This window comes from Meles meles, chromosome 1 (assembly GCF_922984935.1).
Source record: "Meles meles chromosome 1, mMelMel3.1 paternal haplotype, whole genome shotgun sequence".
Classification (NCBI taxonomy): Eukaryota; Metazoa; Chordata; class Mammalia; order Carnivora; family Mustelidae; genus Meles; species Meles meles.
In genome coordinates this window covers 4458007-4484065 of record NC_060066.1, presented here as the reverse complement: position 1 = coordinate 4484065, position 26059 = coordinate 4458007, and the positions used below count along the sequence as shown (strand labels likewise).

The window sequence follows — 26059 nt, the reverse complement described above, 5'->3', positions numbered from 1 at the left end:
GAGCTGCGAGCCCGGGGGTACGTGCCCTCGCACAGCCTCCCTCCGCGGGTGTGACAGGGGGGTGTGAGGACTCACAGGGTTTCCAGTTGCTCCCGGTGCCCCACGTGGGCCTTCTTGTCCCTTGGTGCCCTGCCCGGGACACAAAGGGGGAGGTGAGACATCCTGGGGAAGTTGTCCTCGTCCCCATGCAGGCCATCTAGTGGACGGCCTGCTCGTCAGAGTCGGGAGATGCAAACTGCAGGACAGGAGCAGAGTCCAGAGCGAGGGGACACCATAGCCCCCTGCCTGTGGGGCTTGGCTTGTCCAGTCCCCACTGCCCCCGGGGGGTGGGTGTCAGCACTGACGCTTTATGATACAAACAGGGCTCACCGGACAAGATGGCCCAGGCGCGCAGAGACAGCCGGGGGTCCCCTGGGGTCGGAGCCCCCACAGGTCACTCCAAAGGGACCTCTCCAGAGAATGTGCCCGAGGGAGGCCCTTTCTAAGAAGCCCAAGCAGTGAAAAATGACAACAAAATCAAACTGCTAAACCACACGTCCCTTACACCAGAGCTGCAGATCAGAGTTGGGAGGGAGGGGTTTCCTGCATCTGAACCACCCCATGCCCTAACATCGCCTCCCCATCCAGGGGTCCAGAGGCAGCACCCATCCCCAGGGCTGTGTTTTGGGGGTGACTTGTGAGTGCCTTCAGCCCTGGGGCACTGGGCGCACAGCCTCTGTCACAGCGCCCCCTGGTGGGCAGCCCCCAAATGCCAGGCAAGCGGACCAGTGGGGTGGGGAGCGGGTGGGGGGTGGGGGGAGTGGGGGGTGGGGATTCCTGCACCTCAGAGCCCACAGGTGGAGAAAGGGTTTCTTACCGGCGCTCCCGTGGGTCCCCGAGGCCCCAGTTCTCCAGGACGGCCCTGGGGTCCCTGCAAGGCAACAGCCATCAAAGAACTAGGTCATCTCCCTGCTCTTAGTAGAGGGGCAAGGACACATGCAACAGGTCTGATTTGGGGGCCACAGTGAGGACATCCTTGGAGCCCTGAGGAAGGAGGGACGGACTGCGTTCAGCTAGCGGGGAGCCTGCAGGTAGACCGTACAGTTCCGACCTGCCGCCACAGGGCCCTTGGACACCCTGTGACCAGTGCCTAGGCTGAGGGGCACGGGGTGTGGGCCACAGGACACTCACCGGTTCCCCAGGCACACCAGGATCCCCCTTCTCTCCTTTCGGCCCCTGTTCTCCCTGTTGGAGAAGCACAGCTACAGCAGACACGCCCAGCCCTGCCCCGCCCACCGGTCAGCCCCCCTGCCCCACCCCCACCCTTTATCTGCACCAGAGCCATTAGCAAAGGCCACTCCCTCTGCAGGGGGGTCCCCTCCCATAGACCGCCCTTGGATTCTGATGATTCTCACATCCTCCAAATCTAAGACCACGGAATCGCCCTATGACCCTGCAATTACACTACTGGGTATTCACCCCAAAGATACAGATGCATTGAAAAGAAGGGCCATCTGTACCCTAATGTTTATAGCAGCAATGGCCACGGTCGCCAAACTGTGGAAAGAACCAAGATGCCCTTCAACGGATGAATGGATAAGGAAGATGTGGTCCATATACACGATGGAGTATTATGCCTCCATCAGAAAGGACGAATACCCAACTTTTGTAGCAACATGGACGGGACTGGAAGAGATTATGCTGAGCGAAATAAGTCAAGCAGAGAGAGTCAAGTATCATATGGTCTCACTTATTTGTGGAGCATAACAAATAACATGGAGGACATGGGGAGATGGAGAGGAGAGGGAGTTGAGGGAAACTGGAAGGGGAGATGAACCATGAGAGGCTATGGACTCTGAAAAACAAGCAGAGGGTTTTGAAGGGGCGGCGTTGGGGCGGGGTGGGAGGTTGAGGAACCAGGTGGTGGGTAATAGGGAGGGCACGTATTGCATGGAGCACTGGGTGTGGTGCAAAAACAATGAATACTGTTACGCTGAAAAGAAATTTAAAAAAAAAGTGGAAACAAAAAAAGAATCGCTTCTGCAGGAAAGTGGACCACAGAGTCGGGGACTCGCATGGCAGCGCCCTTGTCCTCCGCAGACCTGGCCTACACCCCTCTTTGTAGGGTTCAGGCTGGACTTCCACCCCCCCCTCCAGCCCCGAGCCCTGCAAGTGCAGATCATCAATGAATAATGATGGAAGGAACGTTGAGGGGAGAGACTTTTCTCAGACCCTGAGCCCTTCCCCTACCCTGTCTTGATGGAGAAGCAGGGGAGCAGGCTCTGCTGGAGGGACAGGACAGATGGGACTGAACGCCACACTCTCAATGGCCAGAATGGGATGGCCAGCTTTTGCTAAAAAAGAGATGGGTCACAGGCAGGAAAAGGGGCGCCACATTGGGGGCTGCCCAGGATAATCTAACGGGGGAGGAGGCAGACGGGTCATTCTCTGGATCTGGTGACGTCACATCCACGGCTCCCAATGCAGCTTCCAGGAAGGGAGAGGGACAGGAGAGCCTCACCCTGCTCTTCACAAGGGACAGGGAGAAGGTGGGCAGAAAGGAGGCTCTTTCTTTCCGGAGCTGAAGGGCCATCATGGGAGAGAATTGGAGACGGCAGGTCATGGTGAAAACAGCCTCAGGTCTAGATCCACAGGACCTGGCTTAGAATTCTGGTTCTCCTGGTGCCGGCTCTATAATGCTGGACGACGTATGTAGCCTTCGTGTCCTCTGTGACCACACTGGCAAACTGGACAGGTGCCCCCTCTTGCACACAGTGTGAGGATTCAGGGACAAAGAGAAGGAGCGGCAGAGATGAGCCCCAAAGGGGAGATTGGGATGAGGGGTGGTCCATGGAGCTCTCTGGGGAGAGCAAGCCTGTGCGTCAGAAGGGCTGTGCATGCATCCTTCTACAGGGGCAGGACCTGGAGCTGCCCGAGAGCACCACGGGCTGCTTAGGGAGACCCTGGGCTCCCCGCCTACAGGAAGGTCCCGGGACAGATGGGATGAACACCGCCTGGAGTGGAGAAGGGAGGCCTGCACAGGCAGGGAGTCTGAAAGCAAAGGCTTCCCAGACAAGGAGGACTGAAGAGGACCCTGGAAGCATCTAGAAGGCCAACTCTAACATGTGCGTTAGGGAGCATGGGGCAGGCTCGTGGCGGACAGGCTGTTTTCTCTCCCTATGCACAAACAGGCTTGGAGACCTTGCCCCAGAGGTTCCCACCTGCCCTCCTCTGCAAAGTGACGGGTGGATCCCCCAGTTAGCATCTGGGGGGCGGTGCTGGCTGGTTCTCTCTCTCTGCATCACGTGTGGCACGAAACCTGCATGGTCTATCCCCGGGGAGCTGTGGCCAAGCCTCCCTGAGACTCCTCTGTGACGTGCTCTGCGGCACCGACACGGGTGTGACCTCACTCCCTCCCCGGGAGACACCATCGCAAACCAGCTCAGACCACACTCCAGCTCCATCCACCAAGCACAGCGCCACCTTTTTCCCAGTACGTTTTCTCCCAGGAAAGGCCCTGTGGTGGGGGTTTTCCAACCTGTTTGGTCTTCCAGTCACTGGTCATACAACCCATAACGACAAAAGAGCTAACAGGATTATCTCGGTGATGCACGGCGGAGTGGGGGGGCACAGACAGGTGGCAGGTGGCAGGAAGACAGGCTCAGGACCCACCAGGCTCAGGACCCACGAGTAGTCAGGCCAGGCCAGGGGAGGGGCCACTGGGGGCCCAGAGGGAAGGTGCTCGAGCCATTTCCAGCCCTGGGAGTCAGTGGGGAGGCAGGGTCCTCACTCCAGGAGCACACAGTAGGTGCTCATCCGTAATCACTGAGTGCCTGGGTGTGACTGGCTTCTCTGCTGACTCCCCCAGCTGGGGAGGTCAGCCACATCAACACCCTGTCTGCGCTCAGGGTGGTCCCAGCAAACTCAGCCCTGGTTGGCGTCCTGAAGATTCTTTGCAGGCTAAGGGGCAGAGTAAGGCTACCCTAGACCCTTCCCCAGATAGCTACTCCTGAACCACCTGCTAGCCCCCCACCAGTTACAAAGACCCTCTTGAGTTCTTAGCAGCAATTTCCCCCAGCCCCAGGCTGCCTGTCCCTCCTTCCTTCAGGAAAGGACTTGATTCCCGCTCCAGACCTGCATGCTGCCTCAAGGCCTCCCCAGGCCTGGTCCCCAGCCAGCCCCACAGACCTCTCCATTTCCAGGTAGAGGGAGGTGGGCTTTTCCTTCCAGCCCTCCTCCCCCGATGTATTTCCTTGTTTCATTATGCCCCGAGCTTTGCCACCTGCCCCCTGTGCAGGGACTCAAAGTAGCAGGCTTCAGGAGAGCAGAGGGATGTCAAACAACACTTTTCGAAACCATCAGTAAAAATTCAGTTACCATGGCGACAAGGCCAGTCCTGAGAGATGCATGCAATAGCCCTGCAGGGAGTGACCCCACTGGGGGACAAAAGGGGAGTCTGGCAGACCCCCAACTCCTCTTCATGAGTCTTCCAGCCAGAACACCTTGGAAATCACCTTTAACAGAGCAATTCCTTTAAGGAGAGGCTGGCCCTGAAGGCTTGTCTCCAGTTGGAGGGGCTCCGAGTGGGCCCAAGGGAGGGAGACCCGGAGGACCGAGGGGAGGGACGCAACATGGGGTAGTGTGATGTGAGCCGCCGCCATCTGGGCAAGCCGTCTGAGCAGCCAGTGGGGACAGCCGCTCCGGCCAGTCACGGCCTTACAGCGGACAGCTCCACCTCGGTTCCTAGCTCCAAAGCAGGTCGTCTGCAACCTGCTTAGCTCTGCTAACCCACGAGGCATCATCCACGAAATGGGGCACATCTGTATGCCTCAGGGACACTCAGCGCTGCCCGGCTGGCACCTGCCATGTGGGATGCTCTCCTGCTCTGTGCCTTTGAGTCCTTTATCCTCAGAGAGTAGGGGACACAGCCAGAGCCCCGCAAATCTGTTCTCTCCCACAGCAGACTCCCAACGACTTCTGAAGTCCCTGCCGCCCGGTGACACCCCATCCACCACTCCTCCTCCCCATCTCTCCTCCTGGGAAGTTCAAAGAGCTCCTCCTTTGGCCAGGATCTCAGCCGCTGGCTCCATCGCCCTGCGACCACCTTTCCCGTCAGATACAGGATTCGCTGCAGCTTCTCGTGTGGATCTAGTCAACACTGAGCACAAGCGGAAAGCTGCTACGGAAACAGATGTCTGCGGGCTCTCAGCGTCCATGTGGCCTGGACCAACGGGCCACGTCCCAGGAGCAGGAAACCCCATCTGCCCTGAGAGCAAAGGGGACAAGCCAGCACATGCCCCGGGCCTCAGTGCCGCTGAGAGCAAGAGGAGAGCCTGGAGACACTTATTTTCCTGAGCACCTTTCGTGAACAGAGGAGAAAAACTTCCTAGTGGTTGCAGTGAGGGTGAGGGTCGTTGTCCACCAAGAGTCAGTCTTCACGAGAAGCCCCAAGCTCCCTCCACTGGCCGGGTCTCCACTGTCCTCTCAGAACGGCCACTCTAGACCCAGTCCCATCGGTGCACGACAGTCCCCGGGTCCCCTTCAGTGCCCACAGCCTCAGTAATGCCTGAAGCATCTTTCAGTCTGCGGCCCCCACACTCAGCCCTGTTCGCCTCCAGACCACCAGCTCTTCAAGCAGTGGAGAACCAGTTTCCCCCAAAGAGAGGGCCGTCAGCCAGAGGAGGGGTCCTCCAGGCCGCTGCACCCCCCGCCGGGCACTGGAACCATGTCCTCGAGGGGCCCGTCCCCTCCCCGGCCGCCAGGACAAATCTGGAAGTGCAGCCGCCGGGCAGCCCCGCGTGGTGGGGCCAGGTCAGGACCCGGAGCACGTGGGTGTTGCGGGCCTGGCTGGGGGGCACCTGCAGCCCCGGGGGGCCGTAGCTACTTACTGGCATCCTCGGGTGCGGAGTGAAAAAGGACGTCTGCAAAGGAAACCACAGAAATGAGAAAAGTGTGACTCGACTCTCACAACCTGCCTCTAAGAGACGGACCAAGTGGGAGAGAGAGCCCCAGGGCTTCCCGGAGTGACTGCTAGTGTGGACAGACACCATCACCGATCGCTCTCCAGTCCCTGAGTGGCGGTCGAGGCAGTGCAGAAAAGTGCTGTGGGTAGATGGTGAACCCCACCCCCCCAAAAAAAAACCTGTGTGACCATCTGTCAGCTTCTATTCCCTCATTGGTACAGTGGGGGCAGAAACCTCCACCACTTAGGGTGCCAGGAGCTGATATGGAGAGGCTGTGCACATGGTCAGAGCCTGGGCTCCCAAACCCCACCATTGCCAGGCTCATGGCAGGTGCTCAAAAAAATAGTGAGTGGACAAATGACATCACGGTTCTAGTCCAAAATTACGATGAAGTTAAAATAGAAGGACAAAAACAAGCTTTTTCAAATACACCTTGCCTTCCATATTAGCCCCAAGACTAGTCTCTTCTCCAGAAGAAACCAGTGTTTCTCAGTTTAGTAAATTTTTCTATATATTTCCATGCAATTCTGAATATACAGAAACACAGGGATTTGCACAAGAATTATACAAATATCATCAGCAAGCACATGGTTATCCGTCCTCATTTATATGGAGAAACCCACGTTTTTCACAATAATGAAGACGTAGATCATTTGTATTCCCTGCACCAGGCATTAAGAAAATCGGAGACATGTAAACTGCTTAACGAAACTCCCACCACTAGTGAATGTGGGCCCCACCTGGGCCCGGGAGGCCATGCTGGTTCCTCTATGCCTCTCCCATGAGCATTGGTATCTTTCCGAGGCCACATACATTGTGTGTGTGTGTGTGTGTGTGTGTGGATATGCACATGCGTGTATTTTTATCAACTAGGAATCCACGGAATAGATATTCTGTGGTTTACTTAATTCTCTGATTATGTCATGTAGGTTGCCTATAATATTTCATTATTGACAAAACTACAACGTGCATCTTCGTACATGCTTTTTCAAATACACACAGTGTAAATATTTCTCTGGGATAGATGCCTGGGAATGAAATTTCTAAGCTAACAGGTACATACTTTGTATGTGAGTGCTGAGGAACTTCTCAATTCAGTGTTACCGATTTGCCCTCACACTAAATAATCGCACTCATTTCCCTGCATGCTTTGCAGCATTAGCTGTTTCTGATATGATGCAAAGTTTTATATGAATTGTTCTGACTCTGAATTTGATTCTAAGGTTCTTCTGACATCCTTATGGAATGGTTGAGTCTCATTTCGATAGGCGTATGGGGAAGAGATCGAGCTCTGGAATAATGATTTAATGTACATAAAACCACAGACTAATATTCTCTGTCTCACTGCAAATGGGATTTCTGGGTGTTCAGGCTCTCAACTCCTGGCCTCCAGACTTGCCTAACCATGGCCAATGCTGAAGACATGTTCAATTTCCCTGAAATCAACTGATCAGAGTGTAGAATATTAAGGCTGGGAAGAAGCATTAAAATGAAAAAAAGAAAAACAAAAACAAAAACTACACCCAAAATATGCCCTTCTGTTTATAGAGCAGTTGTTTTTAATTTGTTGCCTATCATGTAACCAGAAACCGGACTGTGTACCTGTTATGATGTCAGTTCATTTTCACTAGAAATGTACAAGACAGCTGGGTATAAAAGTTTTTCTTAACAGAGGAGAATTTGGGGTCTTTGAATTAAACAATGTATCAAAGACCACAGTGCCAGGGGATGGCAGAGCAGGGACTCGGGAACTCAGACCCGCTTTTTTCTGGCTCTGAAGCCCAGTCTTGCTCACCACTCAACACCAAGAACTACAGCTACATGGAAACATGCGTCATGGTTATATACCCAATTCTGCAGTCTTACTCTGGTCAAAGTCCCCCCCCCCATTTCTTGTCTCTGGACCTCAGTTTCCCCATGGGTGGGAGGGTGGGGACATACTGTGTCTAGCCAGTGTTCTGATCGTCACTATGCTTGCTGCATAAAATATATCAATAAGCACCAGATGGTTCTTAAAGAAGCTCATGTATTTCTGGATTGCAAGACCGAGGAATAGGCCCAGCTATTGGCAATCTCCATTAAAAAGATATTTATAACTGAGGGAGTGGGAAGAAGGGGGCTGCCCCCTGCCTGAGGGGCTCACAGAAAGAATGAAGATGAGAAGACAGTAACTTACAGTTCCGGGCAACCCAGGGGGGCCTGCGGGACCAGCTTCACCCTGAGTGAAAAAAACAGAAAATAAATGACCATGAATCCTTCTGCCAACTTTGCTTAACCTGGGATACCTTTCCCCAGACAAGAGAATCACCCAGTCAGCATCTATCTTGTTAGATTCCGAATTATCAAATATTTCAGACATAAACCTTATGTTCTGAGAATTATCTATGCTAATAGGGGTAGCCGTAGATCATCTATATCACTCCACACTGGTCCACTGTGAATATGGAAAAGAGTCATCCATGATCCATCGTGTTGAAGACACTGAGTTCCTGCTTACTTACTAATGATGCCACCAATATCCTTGCTCTGGGCCCTTGGGTACAAAGACAGGAGGGCCCATGGGCCCTGTCCCAGCTCGAGTGGAGGGGACAGGCTCTTCTCAGGAGACGGAGGGGACAAATCGGCTTTCCCGTAAACAACACAAGTCTGGGAGTTAAGCCTCCCGAGTTTTCAACCTCAATCCGCCATTTTATACATCATTTGACCTCGCTGGGCTTGTTCACCTCTTTGTAAAATAATGATAAAGGTTCACACCTCACAGCATCACGGGGGCACTGACCGAGATCGTCTTCAGCAGGGACCCAATAAGGAGAAAATTGTTCTACTTTGACCTGAGGCAAGGGGGCCCCTGGGCTGCTCCTTGTAGGAGGAAGTGCAGGGAACAGACACAGTCCCCAAAGCCTGTCACTCCACGAGCGCCACAGGATGCCAGGGCATGCATGTCTGTGCCCGTGTGCGTTCTGAGTGGCCCCGGGTTAGGTCTGATGCAGGCCTACTATGCACGGTTAGTGAGAAAATGAATGAATAAAACCGGCTTAGAAAAGGACAAGGCCACTCCTGGTAAGCAACAATAGTACACAGTTATTGTTTCTATCTTATTTCATTGTTCTACAGTATTTAATTCTAGTTCTTGAGTTATGTTTTCAATATGTATTAATTCATTTACTCTCGGTAGAAATGGCTATAACGCAGATGACTTTGGTGTTCCCATTTCACAGATGAGGACACTGACGCCTCACGTTCATTCCCCTGCTCGAAGTCACACAACGGAGCCTGGTTTTAAGCTCAGAATCCAAGCAACACTGCCTTCACTAAAGTTCTAGAAGATTTTTTTTTTTTCAGAAAGAAAAACACTTTCTCAGTGTTATTGGCATTACCCGACTTTACCTAATTATTCTCCTGACACTGATTTCCTCCTGTTCCAGAAACAAGCTCATTTAAACCAGTTTACCCCACATTAAAAAGTCCGAATCATCAAAGTTGGGTGTTTTCTGGCGATAAAGGAAATTCTCAACGTTTCAGGTGTCTGGGCCTTGCTCCTGGGCTCCCAGGGGAGCTAGACTTCCAACATCTGCCAGCGTCAGAATGACTCAGCAAAACTTCAAAGCATGGGCTCTATTTCTGCCCAGCACACACTGTACATCTGCTTTGTTAAAAAGAAAAAAATAAAATAAAATAAAATAGAATAACCAAAAGGGAACATTCCAAATGTAAAGATAAGAAAAACAATACAAAACCTCCCTGGTTCCTCTCAGATGAGAGTCACACAGCCTTGCCCATACTGAAAACATAAGATACAGTCTGTGACTTTGTGGAAAGTCCTTCATCACGATGGTCAAATATAATCCTGCCCCAAATGTTTCTTCCCTGAAGGAATCTCTTCTTTGTGAGGATTGTGTATCTCGGTGGCTGTCCTAACGTGGGCTCAAATAAAACTCTTTTCCTTTCTCTATAAAAAATTCTAAAGAAAGGTTTGGTGTCAACACCAGTGAACCTATGAATGTGTATTAAGGAGGAGAGGACTGGCAAAGAGACAGATCTCCAATCCAGAGAGCCTAAAGACTGCCTTTTGGGTACAGCCGGCCCCTCCCCAGCACTGTGGGGTCAGGCAGGAACAGCAGGTGGGACGGGGAAGACCCCAGACTCCTCTGCATGGCTGCCGCGGGTCTATGAGCTCCGGAGTTCACTAGATGGTGGGCTCAGATCCCAGCTCTTCCCCGAAAATGTGAGCCCTCAGCAGCCCGTGCAGAGAAAGGAGAGGACTATACCCACTTTCCAAGATGCCATGGGGCTGAAATGCTCATAGTCAGTGGCGGGAAGGAATGGACTAGAAAACAGAGATAGGGAAGTGCAAGACACAGTCAGAAGGGGACAATGTTGCTTTAATGTCCTATTTTGGATTTTTGACCAGAATTGTCTATTATTACATATCTCTCTGGAGAAAAGAGAGGCAGGGCGGATTTTCTGGAAGCTTGAATGTGATTCTGCCATGGGCTCGGCAGCTCCGTCAAAGCAATAAACAGAGTTTTAGGGTCTCGTGGAGCCATTTGCATCTTGGAAATGACTTTCTCAAATGAAAATGGCAATTCCAAAAACCCACGAGTGCCGCAGGCCTGGGCGGCTTACCACATGAAGCCCTTTCTGTTTCTGGGTCACCATTTCTAGATGGCAGGTCTGTCCAGAGTAAAGCCCTCAGCCTGCAGTCCAAGAGGAAGCAGGTGGGAGACCCCTCCTGGAGCCCAGAAACACCAGGAGGGCCAGGGTTGCCGAGAACGGGGAGTTGGAGGGGAAGACAGTGCAAACGTGGAGGCATGAGGCAGGGGGAGCACCGAGCGGGAGAAGAGGAGAGGCAAGCCCCTTGGGGCATGCGCTGCCATCGCTTGGGTGCTCACAGGCCGGGCCAGCTCTAGGCACAGTTCTGCTGGGGGCCAGGACACAAAGCTGACCCGCTGGCGGCATTCAGATCCGGACTGTAATGAGCTCTATTCATGCACCCCTGGGAAAGCAATGTGGCCTGCCTATGCCTCGTTGTTTCCTTATCAGTGCAGCGGAGATGCTGCTGGTAACGGGGCCCCTCCCAGGGTCGTCCTGAGATCACCGAAGTCACTACATGGGCGGTGCTCCCGGCCATCCCGACTCACAGTGAGTCTGCAGCACTCACTGCACACACGGGACCTGAGTCACGCGTCCCAGCAGCCCTCGGAGGAAGGACTCGTTGCCGAGGCGGCAAGCCAAGGCACAGGGAGGAGGGACAAGGGACCCAGAGCCACCTGGTGGGTGGAAGCCGACTGTAACCCAGGCCACAGCATTGACTCGGAGACGGAGACCCTCTCCTGGGCCCTGCAGGCACCGCACACACACACAGCACAGGACGGAGGCGTGGCCGGTCCAGGCGGCCCATGACCAGGAGGCCAGCAATGGTTCTTACCTTTTCACCTGGGTCACCTTTCAGTCCCGGGAGGCCCAGCCCACCTTTCTCTCCCTGTGGTGAAAGATGAACTTAGAATACAGCAGAACCCAACACCAGCCGCTTCCACTGACAGCAAGTGGACCTCGGGCAAAAAACCCCGTTTCCCCTTGACCTGCTCTGGCCTTATCGGTAAGTGTCCAGCTGAAGCACACCTCAGGGCTTGCCATCAGGGAGGGGAAACATTTGCCCCCATCAGGCACCCGACACCGTGCCCTGCCCTGTTCCCCACCCCTTCATCGGACAACGCTCGCCTTTGCGGACTGATCCCCCAGTCCCTGACCCTTTGCTGCAGGACACGGACCAGAGAAGCCAGAGCCCCCTCCTTTCCTCTTCCATAAACCTGGTGAAATACTCCCAAACCCCAGCCCAGGCCACCCATCGCCACAGGGACTGACCCCAGAAGGGGCTGCTTTGCGAGGATACAGGTGTGGGGCCGCCGCTTACCTGCTGTCCTTTCTCTCCCCGCAGGCCCGGGAACCCTGGAACACCCGGGAGACCAGCCTCTCCCTGTGGAAACAACAGGGCACCTCTGTCCACTTGGATCTCGGTGAGGCGGCCACGCCATACCCCAGCTGCGTGCTCTCCCCCAGAGATCTCTGGCTCAGCGGCGGTGGTGCGGAAAGCAAAGAGGTTTTAGAGATCCTGCTCTGGCCCGTCTCCAAGCTCCTTCTCACTTTGGTCATTCCTTCACCGGGAAACCATTCTGCCTGTCTGGGAGTTTCCTCCTCCTCCTTGGCCTCTAGGACAAAGATCACCTCCTCGCCACCTTTCCTGGCATCCCCAAGTCTGAAGAGGAGCGTCTCTCCTGCCCTCCCGCCCATCCCTGCATGCCATTGCTCACGGCACCTGCCCCTGGCTCGTGGCTGATGGTCGTGACCCCAGCACGGTGATGGAGGCATGGGGGATGCTGATCACCATCAGGCAAGTCAGCGAGTGCGTGGGAGGAACACAGCAAGCCCCCAGAGGAGAACAGATACAGGCCTAGCGCATAATAACGACTGAATGCACCGAATGCAGAATGAATGAATGACGCTATGAACAAACAGACCTTCTCTCCAGGTCGGCCCGCCAGGCCCTGCTCCCCAACTTCTCCCTGGAGACAGAATAACAGACACCACATTATTTTCCACTCATGCTTGCAGAGGTGGCTGCCATGCCCCTGGCTGGCCCCCCCATATCCCCATCTCTGGCCGGCCACAACTCTGGCTTCTCGAGCATGTGCGTAGCAGGGTCACAACCCCTGCCCTAGGCAGCAGACCCCACCCAGCAGTGGGGCTGTGGAAACCCCAGCGTTTTTGGTATTTCCAGAGGGAGGGCCTCCTGCACACCCTCTCCTATCCTCTCTCACTTTCCCCAAGAAACACCTGCTAGAATCATCCTGATGGGAGTTTACACAGATCAATCCATTCACCCTGAATCTAAAAGCATCCTGATTTGGAACAATGGGTGGTGGGCGGCGGCACACTGTGCCTCGAAGGTCCAGCCCACTCAGAGCCGTTAGCACATGCTGTAGGGCCCCCAGGCCCCATGCTGGGGCCTGCGATGAAGAAGCCACTGGTGAGCGTCCATGCTGACCGCTGTCCCGCGGCTGCTGATCAGACTTTTTGGAAAACATGGGCAAACCTGTGGTTAGAGGTGGAGGAGAGATCTATTCTTCCTCTCCTGTAGTGTGTCTCAATAAAGGCAGGTCTTGGGTGAAATTCTGGTAAACATCCATGCTTATGTCCGAAAGCCAACCCCCAAATATCTACTGGTTCTGGCAGATCGGATGCGGTGTTTCCCTCAAGCTTTACCGCTCCTGACTTGCATTCTGTGGTCATGTTGAAGCGGGAGGCACAGGCCCAGAGACCTCCCAGGACATCAGGCTGCTGTGTTAACCAGATCCCTACAAATCACAGAAACAAATGTGTGTGTGTGTGTGTGTGTTAGCGGGAGGGACTGAATTTCTAACCAAGGACGTGTCTTGAGAACCACTAACTTCTTGAATGACCATTTCTAACACCCACGATGCTACCGAGCAGAACGTTAGTGTAGATTGCCATAAGGAAATCCGGTTTTCTGGTAAGCAAACGGACACACAGATGAATGAATAAGCAGGTACGTGTACACATCATGCATTTCCCTGAACCGTGCCAGACTCAGCTGGTGGTGAAGGCCAGCATGACCCGCTCTGGTCAGAGAGGAAGGTAAGAAAGAAAGAAAAAGTAGCCCCCAGCCTTGGTGAGCTTGAAGCCATTCAGCACACGTTTGATCCTACAGCTCTGGGACCACCAGGGGACCTGGAACTGAAGTGAGCACATCCAGAAATTCTCCACGCGCTCCGATCCCCATGGATTCCCAGTGTTTACAGGCACAATTAGGAGGAACCGCTCTAACCGGAATTGCGTAAGTACCTGCCCCTCAAACTGCCACTTTAAATCTGCAAAGACGATAACACCTCAGCTGTGGGAGCTGCCGCTTACAGGCTGAGAAAGGCAGCGTGCGTCTGGGTGGGTTCGAAGGCATTCTGAAGAGTTTCAGAAGTGCCCCCCAGTTCGTGCCTTGAACCCTAAGTCAGAGGCACGGTGGACGGGAAGGACTGGGCGGCGTCTTGAGTTCCTGATCTGTGCACCTGCAAGCCCGCCCGTTCCCTGATGGGCTCCCAAACCCACTGTCCACGACTTACCTGTAATCTCGGGAGACTTTTATCTTGGCATTTTGTCAAAAAAAGTAAGAAGACCCCAAGGCAGATCCTTTTTGAGGCTATAAAGGATGTTGTAAAACTATCACAACAGCAAAAATTCATAGATTCGAACTTCCTAGAGCAATGTTTTAAACATACTGCCCTAGAAGTCGGGCAAAAACACCACATGCGAGCTCGAGTAATGGGCTTTTCTGTTCGAATCTTCCAGCTGTTAGAGATCACCAGAAGTATAAAACACGCAGACGGAAACACGGCAGAAATCCCCAAGGCCGCCTCTGAGCTCAGCCCAACACTCCTTGTCCCCAGCGGCCGCTCCCGCAGACCTGTGCACGGGGCCGAGCCTTCTTCCAAACACCACCAGACGATGCTGGAGTCCACATGCTCGAGCCCAGGACGTGCCAGTTTATACATCTGAGAAAACACAGCTCTTCACATATGGCTGACACCCCAAAACCTACCAGGTCAAGTCAGCCAACCTACGCAAACGTGGTAAGTCCTTTCCGGAAAATGACAGAATTTCAACCGAGCACTAAAATGTGGTCTTACTAAGGTTCACCACACAAACACCTGGTATGCACAGAGACAGCTCGGTAAGTTACTCATTGCTATATTTCAACGCTTCAGGGATCAACATAGGTTCTTTTTAAAACACATATGTTGGGGCGCCTGGGGGGCTCAGTGGGCAAAGTCTCTGCCTTTGGCTCAGGTCATGATCCCAGGGTCCTGGGATGGAGCCCCGTATCAGGTTCCCTGCTCAACAGTGAGCCTGCTTCCCCCCCTCTCTCTCTGCCTGCCTCTCTGCCTGCTTGTGATCTCTCTGTCAAATGAATAAATAAAACCTTTAAAAAAATAAAAAAATAAAACACACATGTTGCTTCTTAAAATAGGAAGAACATTTTCGTAAGGGGCAATGGGGCCCCTCACTGGGCACTAAGGGGGACATGAGGCTGAGCTTCTGGCATCTGGAATCCTGACTGGGAAGTTTCCTAGTGGACCTCGCGGGCTCTTTCCACATCTCAATCAACCTGGGTGTGCTCAGCCAGATGCACTTTAATCTGCGCTTTTCCTGCTCCGTTCTCTGCTGGTCTCCTAACCAACAATCACTTCATAAAGCAGGAGGCACATCCAGGGCCCTGCCTCTGCCCCGGGGCACCTTCTCTGGCCAGCAAGGTGACCCGGTCCTGCCTTCCCGAGGCGCGGGTGTTGAGGCCAGGTCTGTGCTGAGCTCTTGCCGGGCTGCATTTGATACCCATCCTCTGGGCAGTAAACCTTTACTGAGCACCTGCCGACTGCCTGGCTGTGGCCAGGAACAGGCAGCAGAGGTGATAAAGACCCAGGCACATGCTCCCCTTGATGAGTTCATGACCTGGCGAAGTGCAGGGCACCATGGGGTAGGGGGACAGCAGCCTGGAAGTCTCCGGTCCCCACAGACTCCCCCAGAGCCCCAGCGCCTGTGTACATACACACCACACACACCCCCCACATACACATGCCACACACACCACACACACATCCCAGACACACACACAGGGCCCTGCACACACACATGGTCCAGCCCTCTCTCCTCGGGGCTCACTGCATTCCGAGCCGAGGGCCCAAGCTGAGATCTGAGCCCAGGACCTCAAGATAAAAGCAGACCCTGCTGCCCATGATGTGGGGTTTTGAGGGACAGCCACCCAAACCCCCACATGAGTGCCCTATCCCAATGCAATGCGGAATGGTCTCTGCCCCTTCCACAGCCACTGGCACCTGCCGGAGGCACAGGGGGGCTGAACGCCACAGACCACATCAGCCAGAAGTTGGGTCAGGTGTTAGGGAGCACCGGGTGGGGAGGGGAGGAGGGGCACAGACAGACAGACAGATGGGGAGGAGTCCCTCTCACTCATTGCTGCCAGGACAAGCTGGACAGTGACAAGTTCTTCCCAAGGCCACACCTACAGGTCTCCTAGGAACCCGCCCACCCCTACTCCCTCTGTCCTAGGCGTGGTGTGATCCTTCCCACCAGGTCCCTCAATCCTTCCAGTGCCCCGAGTTCATGGCGCTGCCAGGCCCCCGGTGACAGCCGGTGCTCACACCACTAGGTGTTGTTCACACAACCCCAAACACACCAGGCAGCAGACCCCACGGGCGGGGAGGAGGCGGGGTCCATACCCTGGGGCCGGGTTTTCCAGGCAGACCGTCTTCTCCTCTCTCTCCTGGCTGGCCCTGGAAGGAACGCACAGAGAGGTCAGCAGGAGAGTGCCGGGCTGGGGAGTCCCACTCAGCATTCGTCACAGGCAGGTCAAGGCCGACAACCTCTCGTCTCTCCGTGGTGCTGGCCCCTGTCCTCTGCCCTACCACGGTGACCAAAACGGCGGCTCATACCACCTCTTAGATCCCCTGTTCCACGTCTCTATTGTTTTATGTCACAAAAACATCACTGAGTAGAGACGGGGCTCTTCTCTCACTGAGACTTGGGGTACGGGAGATGTCACTGAGCGATTGGGTTCACAAAATACTGGGTTCACACCTTCCTTTGTCATGAAAGACACGGAAGAAAGATGACTCTTCTCCTAAACACCCATAAAATGAAGTTAAATCCATACTCATTTGGTAGTCGGTCACGAAAAAGTTGACTTTCCAAGTAACTTATTGAAAGGGATGATGGATGTTCTCATAAGATCGAGAAGCTGCCTTTCACGGGCTGTCGCCTTGCACACACCGAGCGTACGCGTGGTTCGTAGGCAAGGATCAAGCTCACTGGTGGAAATATTTATTATGTGGTCTTGTGGCTGTTCGTCTGCCGTGTGTGAACTGGGAATTTGCTTCCCGATTTTATGATACTTAAACCCAGACTATTTTCTTAATGAGCCTCCTATAAGGATCCCCACCAGAGTATTTTTAAAATTAAAGTCTCTTACGTTATGCGCATCCAAAAGCTGTTCCTCCCTGCAAATATGTACGTATTTCTAACGGGTTCATTTTAAAGCCTGAGAATTCCAAATCCTTCCCCAGTTACCTTAACAGAACTAAAGGAGGGGCCCATGTCTGACCTACTGAATCCCTACATTCCTGAGTCCCAGGCAGTGGATTTTAGCGTTCGCCAACAACCCAACATCTCTTTTCTCTGCTATTTGGGTCCCAAACTCCCATCACCCCCATGAATACCAACCTTGGGTCCTGGCAGGCCTGGTGCTCCATGCTGCCCGTCCTTTCCGGGGGGGCCCTGGGCACAAGGAGAAGAGAACAAAACAAGAGGCATGTTTAGGGCACACTGCACTGAGTGGCTTCTAGCCAGGAGCTGGGACATCCCTGCCTTGTGCGGGTGCTCTCTCGCTGTCCCACTGCCGGGTGTGCCCGCGAGTGCTCGCTGGGGACACCGTGGGTGACCGCGTGCCCGCGAGTGCTCGCTGGGGACACCGTGGGTGACCGCGTGCCCGCGAGTGCTCGCTGGGGACGCCGTGGGTGACCGTGAGTGCTCGCTGGGGACACCATGGGTGACCGCGTGCATGCGAGTGCTCGCTGGGGACGCCGCGGGTGACCGTGAGTGCTCGCTGAGGACTCTGTAATTGAGCAGGTGCTCCAGGTTTGGATCATCTCCCCGAGAGCGCACATCACGCCCCCGCAGGGATGTCCATATCCGCCGGTGTTCAGCAGAGCTGAGAATGCCACCACTCTAGCAATCGGCCCCTGCCCCCCAGGGGCCTGGCTCCGGTCACCCGTGGGTCTGCCGAGGGTGACCGGGAAAAGGGGCACCACTGTTGGGCCTGCGCGGTCGGAGTTACCTCTTCCAACTTCTCTCCGCTATCCAGACCCCCTCCAGGGCTGCGGGCTCCCCTGGCTTCCCCACCCACTGCTCCCCGGGAGACAAAGCTGGCCGTAAGGAAATCCCTTCCAGCGGAGCGAGGCCTCCCTGTGCGTCATCCACAGCTCTATGAGGACGACGGTGGTCCCGTGGTGTCACGGGTCACCCCCACCACTGGGCCCTGCAGAGCGTAGGGCCTGAGCTAGGAGACACACCGGGCTTCAACAGCACGCCCAGTGCTCATGTGGAGACAGGAGGACTCCTGAGCCCTGGCCTCGGGACTTAAAAGTCAGGAGAAGACCCCCAGCTCCCCAGAGGCTTCTGAGTTGCGGCGGAGGACATGCGAAGACAAGAACGGGGAGTTCTCCCTGCCACTGTTAGGAGACTCCCTGCCACACGTTACTTCCTCTGTCTTCTGCACGTGTCCCCTAGGGATAAGAAGCCACGCTCGAAACAGCACGGGCTTCTGAATTCGCCTCTGGGCAAGGAAACTGAATGTGGTGGCCTGGGGAGAAGGTGCCCCAATTTGCACCCTGGCTGGGGCCAGGGGAGCCATCCCTGGACCATGAGTTCATGGGAGGCACCACAGAAGGAAGGAGTCAGGCTGAGCACCAGGGCCTCGGTCCCCACTGCCGGGGGAGGAAAGGGCATGGCCAGTGGCCAGCAGGCCTGGTGGCCAGCTAGAAAGGCCTGGTCACCTCCAAGGTGGACCCACGTGGGACAGGGAAGAGAAGGGGTGGGGATGCTCCAGGCCACTCACCGTCAGCCCGGGCTGCCCAGGTTTTCCCGGGAAGCCGATCTCTCCAGGCAAACCCTGAGAAGGGAACCACAGGGAAATGGTCAGTCTGGCCTCTTTGGAGCATCGGAACCTCCCTCCCAACGCCTTGCCTGGCACCATCCCAGGTGTCTGGCTCCGATGAGGACAGCAGGGGCAGATAAACCTCGGGGCTTCTGACTGTCCTTAGTGCGGGCCACGGCGAAGCAGAGTTGTCCCTCCATATCTGGTCTGCGGTCGGGGCCACCACATCGGCTCCACCTGGTAGGACGGGTGAGGAGCCTGGCCTCCCTCTGCTGGGTGCTGGGTCTGCCCCACCCCCCTCTGCCCACCGGGGACCTTTCCAGCTGCACAGAAGTGTGTGTGGGGAGGAGGTGACCGGTGTCTACGGTCAGCTCCAAACCACAAACTAGTAATGGGCATCGCTAGACTAACACAGCTCCTTCAGCACGTCTGTCTCCAGCAGCAGCCCACTAACATGCTGTGTGAGCTCGAGGGGGATTTCACGTCACCTCTCAGGGCCTAGACGCCAGAGGCTGGGGAGTGGCCACAGGAGGAGTCTTCCTTGTTTATGCCTTTGCTCTCCTCTCGGGTGAAGGACTGACTGCCACACACCAGGTGTTCCTGTTCCAACAGGCCATGAAGCCCTCCCCCAGGTGCCCTGCAGAAGAAAACCAAAGCCACGCCTACCGGGGGGCCTCCAGGTCCGGGGGGTCCTGGGACACCAGGTGGTCCTGGAGGGCCCTGGAAAGAAAGAACAGGCATGGCTTACAACTGCGCAAGGAGCAGCCTCCTGGTGACAATATCCTGAGAGAGGAGAGGACGGGGGACAAGGGGACCAGGTGGGGCTTCACCTTCATAATGCTTTCTTTTCTTTTCTTTTTAAGATTTTATTTATTTATTTGGCAGACAGAGATCACAAGTAGGCAGAGAGGCAGGCAGAGAGAGAGGGGGAAGCAGGCTCCCCACTGAGCAGAGAGCCGATGCGGGGCTCGATCCCAGGACCCTGAGATCATGACCTGAGCCCAAGGCAGAGGCTTAACCCACTGAACTACCCAGGCGCCCCCATAATGCTTTATTTTCAAACAAAAAAGAACAAATGCAAAAGGAAAACGTTCTGAACTAGAATTAGCAGATGTTGACACGGTCATACTTGGGTGATGGATATAGAACTGCTGTGTTGTTTACTCTTTGTTTAAAATACGTGAGCATTTAAAGTAAACACGTGTGTCTGCATGTTCACACACACACGCACACACACACACGACACGCACACAGTGGATTCAGCCAGTAACAGAGATCTTGCAGGACAGGGGTTTCCAAGCTTTAGTCAGCAATGCAATCCCGACGGGTGAATGACATGGGTCTCCTGCCCCAGACCCCTGACTCTGTGGGTCTGAGGTGGGGCCACGAGCTGGGCCCCGTGAAAGTCTTTCAGATGGTTCTATGCAGACCGGTCGTGACACCCACCATTCAGCCTCCATCATTCATCCCCTCCCTGGATGCTCAGGGCAGCTTCTGTGGTCAGAGACGGACGCAGGTCTGGCCCCACAAGCAGAGCAGAACCACGAGCTCTGGCTTTGTCTGCTCAGGCTCTCTGGGTGTGTGCTCCCTCCTTGTCCCCTTCTCTGTGCCTCCACCTCCGACGTGGGCTCTGGGTCCGCTGGTCTCCAGGAATCGCTCCTTCTGCCGCACTCAAGGCTACTGTCATCGTGTTCATCCGACTCCCTGAGCCGGAAGCCCCTCTTGTTCCCAACGCATCTGTCACAGACACGAATCCAGGGTACGGTATACAGCAGGTGCTCAATAATGCTTGACGACTTGAGCTGAATTTAAGGGCCACGGAGAGGGCTGTGCTTCCGGGGAGAACGATGCCATGTCGCCACTAGAGGGCGATAAATACTAACAAGTGGCAAAGGCGTCTGCTCCTGGGGCCATTGCCTCGTCTCTGCTGGGGGCACGCGGGAGTCTGCAATGGGCACAGACATGGCGTTTTGGCGGCATCGGTACTTCGGGGTTCCCTTTAGCTGCTCAGTCCCGGCGCATCTCTGGATGCCCCTAATCTTGTTGAGAGACGTGCGCTTGAAGGGAGCCCAACAGAACGGGACAGTGGCCCGGCCAGGGTCCTCCCGGAAGCACGTGGGTCCGGGAAGAGCACGGAGAAGCCTGGTGCCCTCACCCCTACTGCCGTGCAGACCCACCACCCGGCTGCACAGCTCGGCCCTGCTCACCTCTTGGCCAAGCGAGGGCCCTGCCGGCGACACTCCCAGGACCCCCTCCAGAAGGCACATGGCAGGTGACCTGCTCATACTTCAAGAGAACCCCTGTGGTCTCATGTCCCTCCACACCACACGGCTTCTCTGAGCCCCCTTGTCTGCTAGCAGTCCGGACGCATCAGCCTTCCTGCCTTCTTACGCTTCCAGGACCAGTGATGGCCCCTGGAGTGTTTTGTGCACTTTCAAAGGAAATACTCCAGGAAGCCGGCCTCCTGGCCAGCTCGCTGCTCCAACTGCTTCCCCTTCCTCCTTTGCTCCTTGCAAACCCTCCTGCAGGAGGCTGGGACCTCACAGCCTGTGAGAGAGTAAGCGGATCCCTAGTGATCATCTACTGAAAATTAAACTCCCTCGTCTGACGATGAAGGACACTGAGACCCAGAGAGGGTAAGTGCCCCACCTGAGGCCACACAGCCATCATCTCGAGAATCCGCGACAGGCTGGCTGCTGCAGAGTCACCCGCAAGGACCCTAAGGACCGTACCCAGGCCCCTTGTTTGGACTCTGAGGCAGGTCTGGGACAAGCCCAAGGGGTCAGGGACTTTGGAAACACTCCCCCAGGGCTTCTGAAGCACTGTCTGGTCCGCAAATCACTCACCTAAACCAACTCCAGGTGCACCCTAGCCGTGAGAATTCTAGAAGCACAATGAGAGAAGCGGGCACCCATGCAAGGAGGAAGTGGGAGAAGGTTGGGGGCGGGAGGAGCGGCCGCCCGCACTTGGTGCTGCCTCTGCCCTGCCCTTCACACGCAGTGTTTCATTTCTGTCTGCGAGGCAGGCAGGTTCCATCCCATTTTATACGGGAAAGACTGGAACCTGGGAGGGAAACGGAAATGCAACAAAGCAGGCATTCAGATGCAAGGACCCTGGTCCCTTCGTCCTCTATCCCCTGGACTCACCCCTGCAGAGCGTCAACATAGCTTGGGAATGTGTCCGAGCCCTCGGGTTCCAGCGCCCCCGCGGACTGTGTGCTCTCCTGAACCACGACATGCGTATTAAGCGGCACCAGAACTGTCGACACGGGCTCAGCCATGTCTGATCCATCTCCTCTGTAAGGACCCACAGCACCGGGCTCATGGCTATGCACACAGTAGGGGCTTAATAACGGCCTACTTGTCTGGTGCTGTGAACTCGGGAAAAAGCAAAAGCCCACACAGTCATTTAACTCAGTAACTGCGGTGGCCGTTGACAGAAGCTGAAGTTAGAAACAGCGCAGGCAGCGGACAGAGGGTCTGGGCAACGGTGTCCAGGTGGGGGCCACAGGAAGGGCGCAGGTCACTTGCCCCAGCCTCCTCTCACGGACAAGGAGCATCCCGGAAGTCCAGGGGGGAAACGCGTGGTGGGGAAGGAGCCAACAGTCAGGCCCCGATGTCAGCCCGCCGGCCACTGGTGCCCCAGGAGAACAGACTCTGTCCTCGGTCGGCCCTCAGGCACGTGGGCACAGAAAGGAGCGTGAGGAGAAGCAACCTAGCGTGAGTGAGCTTGAGGGATGCTGACCTGGAGGGGAGTCACGAAGGGCCACCTCGAGGCCACTCCGTACTCGGCCTTCTTCGGGAAACCCAGGCTGATATTTGTGCATCCTGGATCCTCACAGTGTTTCTGGCCAAGGGAAGAATCTCCTATTCGCTCTTCTGGTGTTTGAATTAAAGCTCATCAATCAGGTTACTCGAAACTAAACTATCTGACTATTAACACCTTTGTTGGGGGACACCTGGGTGGCTCAGTTGTTAAGCCTCTGCCTTCGGCTCGGGTCATGATACCGGGGTCCTGGGATCGAGCCCCACATCGGGCTCCCTGCCCAGCGGGAAGCCTGCTTCTCCCTCTCCCACTCCCCCTGCGTGTGTCCCCTCTTTCGCTGTGTCTCTCTCTGTCAAATAAATAAATAAAATCTTTTATAAAAAAAATACCTTTGTGCGTAGCAGAAATGATGGTATAAAGAGATTAAAAATTAGGGCTTGGGTTTCGGGGGCCCTGGGCCCCATGCTAGGTCGCCTCACACTCCCTCTACGGATGTGGGCAACGTTCTCTCGTGTCTCAGTCTCCACAGCTGGGAGAGAAAGGCTGGAGCCCCTGTTCCCAGTGCAGTGGGGGTCCGCGGGGGCGCGTGTGCAAGCCCAGCACACGAGAGGTGGCGCACGTGGTCCTCCACGCCCTTCTCCCGTTCCCATGAATACAAACACGCACCCCGCTCGTCTCGTCCTTACTGAGAGTGACGTGAGCCCACAGGTCCGAGCGCCAACCACACAATAACGACGTTCTAAGTGTTAAGCAACGAAAACAGCGACGTTGTAACTACTGCCAAAAACGAACCAGGCAGTCTAACTAGTATTAATGATAGAGCGTCTGATCCTTCCAACACGACGGTGGGAGCGCCGCTCTATGACGTGCTTCCCGATGACCTCGACGGCACATAAACCACCGACTACCCGGGCTATCGGTAATGAAGGAACGGCAGACAGTTCTTCCCACGAACCACCTAGGTTCGTGACGGGGGAAGGGATTTGAAGATGCGTGGAAATGACTTGCACCAATTCGCATGCCCCTCACACGGCTTATGTGGTCTGGAAACGCTGGTTTTTTTTTTGGGGGGGGGGTTGTTCATACTTTGTGCCCCCTCCCCCTCAGGATGGGGCTCCCGGGGGCAAAGCCATAATGAGTACCGACCTCAGTAGATTTCTGTGCAGAGTGCTGGGCCCACAGGCCCACCCGGCCACCCGTCTCTGGGGCCAGCCTTGCCCCTGGCTACCAATCCAGGGGACGTCTGTCCATCCTGACAACCACACCAAGCTGCACGGCCTTTGCAGACGCTGACCAGATGAGACGTGGATTTCCATTTTCCCTGAAAGTCTCCCAGGATAGGAGAGCCACCGCCTACAACATCACAGATGTGTCTATTTATTCCAAAACATGCCAGCTGGTGAATTTTTTTCGTCTTGGAAAAGAGGCACCCAGAGTGTCTTCTAAGACGTCCACCATCCTGGGGCGTAGGGACTCTGCACTGAATTAAAACCTTAATTGCTTAGGTTTTAAATGGGATCTGCCCTCTTTTCTCCTAGGTGTTACAAAGAACGGTCGCAATGATGTACGAGCACTAACGCGAGTGTCTGACAACGGCAGAAACGAGGCACACTTTACCCCCCTCCCTTCTTCTCATCAGAGCAGAAAACCCCGCAGAGCAGACACAATCGGGGTTTTCTAGGTCGGCGTCGGTACCAGTCACCTCCGGGCCCCGAGACAGGATGACTAGCCCCCCTTGCCCAGAATCCAGCTCCCTGGAGTGTCTTCCCGACCTGCTCGTCTCCCTGCCCCACTCACACACGGCTCCTCCGGGCACGCGCAGGGTCACCCAGATGTCACACCCCACGCCGATTCACAGAGCCGCGTCGGGCACACGGCGGGACCTTGATAAATCCCCGTGGAGCAGATGACCCGATGCATTACTGAACAAGGGGGGCCGTGGCAAAGACCGGGAACGGTGAGCGGGCCGCTTGTCAGGAGGAGGGCATCGGCGGAGACAGCCAGACGTCCGAGGCTGCAGCCTCTTAGGTTGGGCATGGTCGGGGGAACGCGGCGTGGGGTCCTTCAGGAAGCGATCCCATCAAGACGCCGGGCATCCCGACTGTAAGCTCTACGTCGTCGAGCTCTGAACCGCTGAGATCCCCAAATACATCAGAGTGCCCTATTTCCGGAGATCCTGATCGTATTTCTAAGGGTGACATCCAGCCCAACCCCCAGCGTTCAGTCAACATTCAACAAAGGAAAGTGATTTCCAAGTGAAAGTGAAAGAAAAATGCATTTTCCAAGGTAGCAAGAAAAAAGAAAAGTTGTAGGCAGGGGAAAAATTGTAGCTGAAAGTAATTGGATGGCGCTGCCTGTATGGTGAATTTTTGAAATGCACCAGCGTTGCTCGCTGGAAAGCAAGGCAATAAAACAAAGGCAAAAGCACTCGATGTTTCACTATTAACATCAAAATGCCACAGTGAACGTGGGATCTTTAGAAGACCATGAATTATGATTGATTTTATATTCCCTTATTGCGTGTCACATCCGGACCAAACGGGAGGTGCCAGAATGAAGCTGGAGATCGCCGGCAAGGCGCCCATCAGTCACCAGGACCCCTCACGCATCAGTGAGCGGTAAAAGCTGGTTTCAGAAGCACAGGGAGCCCCGTCTCCGGGGTGCCCCGTCTCCGGGGTGGGTCCCTCCCGCTTGATACACAGAGAGGCAGGTGTCCGGGAACAGGTGGGTTTGCAGGAGCCCAAGGAGGAGCCAGAGGGACTGGCCCATTAACGTCCCTGCTGGCCCCCACTGCTGCCAGGAGACCAGGACAGGTCCCCACCTGCTTCTCCGCAGGCCTCGGCACCTCAGCATCTGGGCCACATCCCTGCTCTTCTCCCCAACTATAGTACTGCTCTCCCTTTGATTTTTTTGGTATTTCTCGCAAGTGGCATAACTCAAGTTCAGAAGGTCAAATAACTTGCCTCCAAATGTCCTAGCCACCAATGGTAAGGACGGAGGTGGTGAGGGGAGCAAGGAGGAGAAGGAGGAGGACATGCAGGGAGCAAGACAGCACAGAGCAGTGTGTGAAGGGGGCCCTGGTCCCAGCATTTTACAGATGGGTAAACTGAGTCCCAGAGAGGGGACGGAGTTGGTCAATGTCACAGTGTGGAAGTCAGACACCAGAACGTGGGTGTGTTGTCTCCTAGAATAGGGAGCCCTTTGGCTTGATCGGGTCCCTTGGCCAAGCCCCTTCCAATCCTGAAGCCACAGTGCTTAGTACGGGGAGCTCCAGCCACAAAGGGGCCTGTCTCCGCCCGCGCAGGCTGTGCCCCAGACCAGCTGTCCCTGCAGAGCTGAGCCCCTGCCGGGAAGACCCCTCTTCCCGCCTCTGCCAGCCGCACGCTGGTCACCACTGGACTCCCCGTCCTGGGCGCCGCTCCCCGTGCCTCCCCGCTTCCCTCTCTCAGCACACTGGTCCCCATGGTGTCACCCCCGCCCGACCTCCAGCAGACCGAAGTCCACATGGTGGCCTTTCTTCTAGCATAGGAGCAGGAGGCCAAGGGAGCCAGGGCAGATGGGAGGACGTAGGACGCTCTGAACATTCTTTCTGATGAGCCGACCACGCGAGACCAGT

General features: G+C 55.3%; 1 protein-coding gene across 1 annotated transcript in view; it reads right to left on the bottom strand.

Annotated features, from left to right (window-relative positions):
• COL22A1 (collagen type XXII alpha 1 chain) overlaps positions 1 to 26059 on the bottom strand; it is a 243512-nt gene that overhangs the window by 89381 nt on the left and 128072 nt on the right. Inside the window, exons 24-35 of the mRNA XM_045978553.1 lie at positions 19345 to 19398; positions 18640 to 18693; positions 17247 to 17300; positions 16247 to 16300; positions 12461 to 12505; positions 11857 to 11919; positions 11371 to 11424; positions 8119 to 8160; positions 5868 to 5900; positions 1171 to 1224; positions 857 to 910; positions 76 to 129 (exon numbers count right to left, since the gene is read on the bottom strand). Of these exons, the coding sequence (XP_045834509.1) occupies positions 76 to 129; positions 857 to 910; positions 1171 to 1224; positions 5868 to 5900; positions 8119 to 8160; positions 11371 to 11424; positions 11857 to 11919; positions 12461 to 12505; positions 16247 to 16300; positions 17247 to 17300; positions 18640 to 18693; positions 19345 to 19398 (615 nt within the window). The remainder of the gene's footprint in view (positions 1 to 75; positions 130 to 856; positions 911 to 1170; positions 1225 to 5867; positions 5901 to 8118; positions 8161 to 11370; positions 11425 to 11856; positions 11920 to 12460; positions 12506 to 16246; positions 16301 to 17246; positions 17301 to 18639; positions 18694 to 19344; positions 19399 to 26059) is intronic.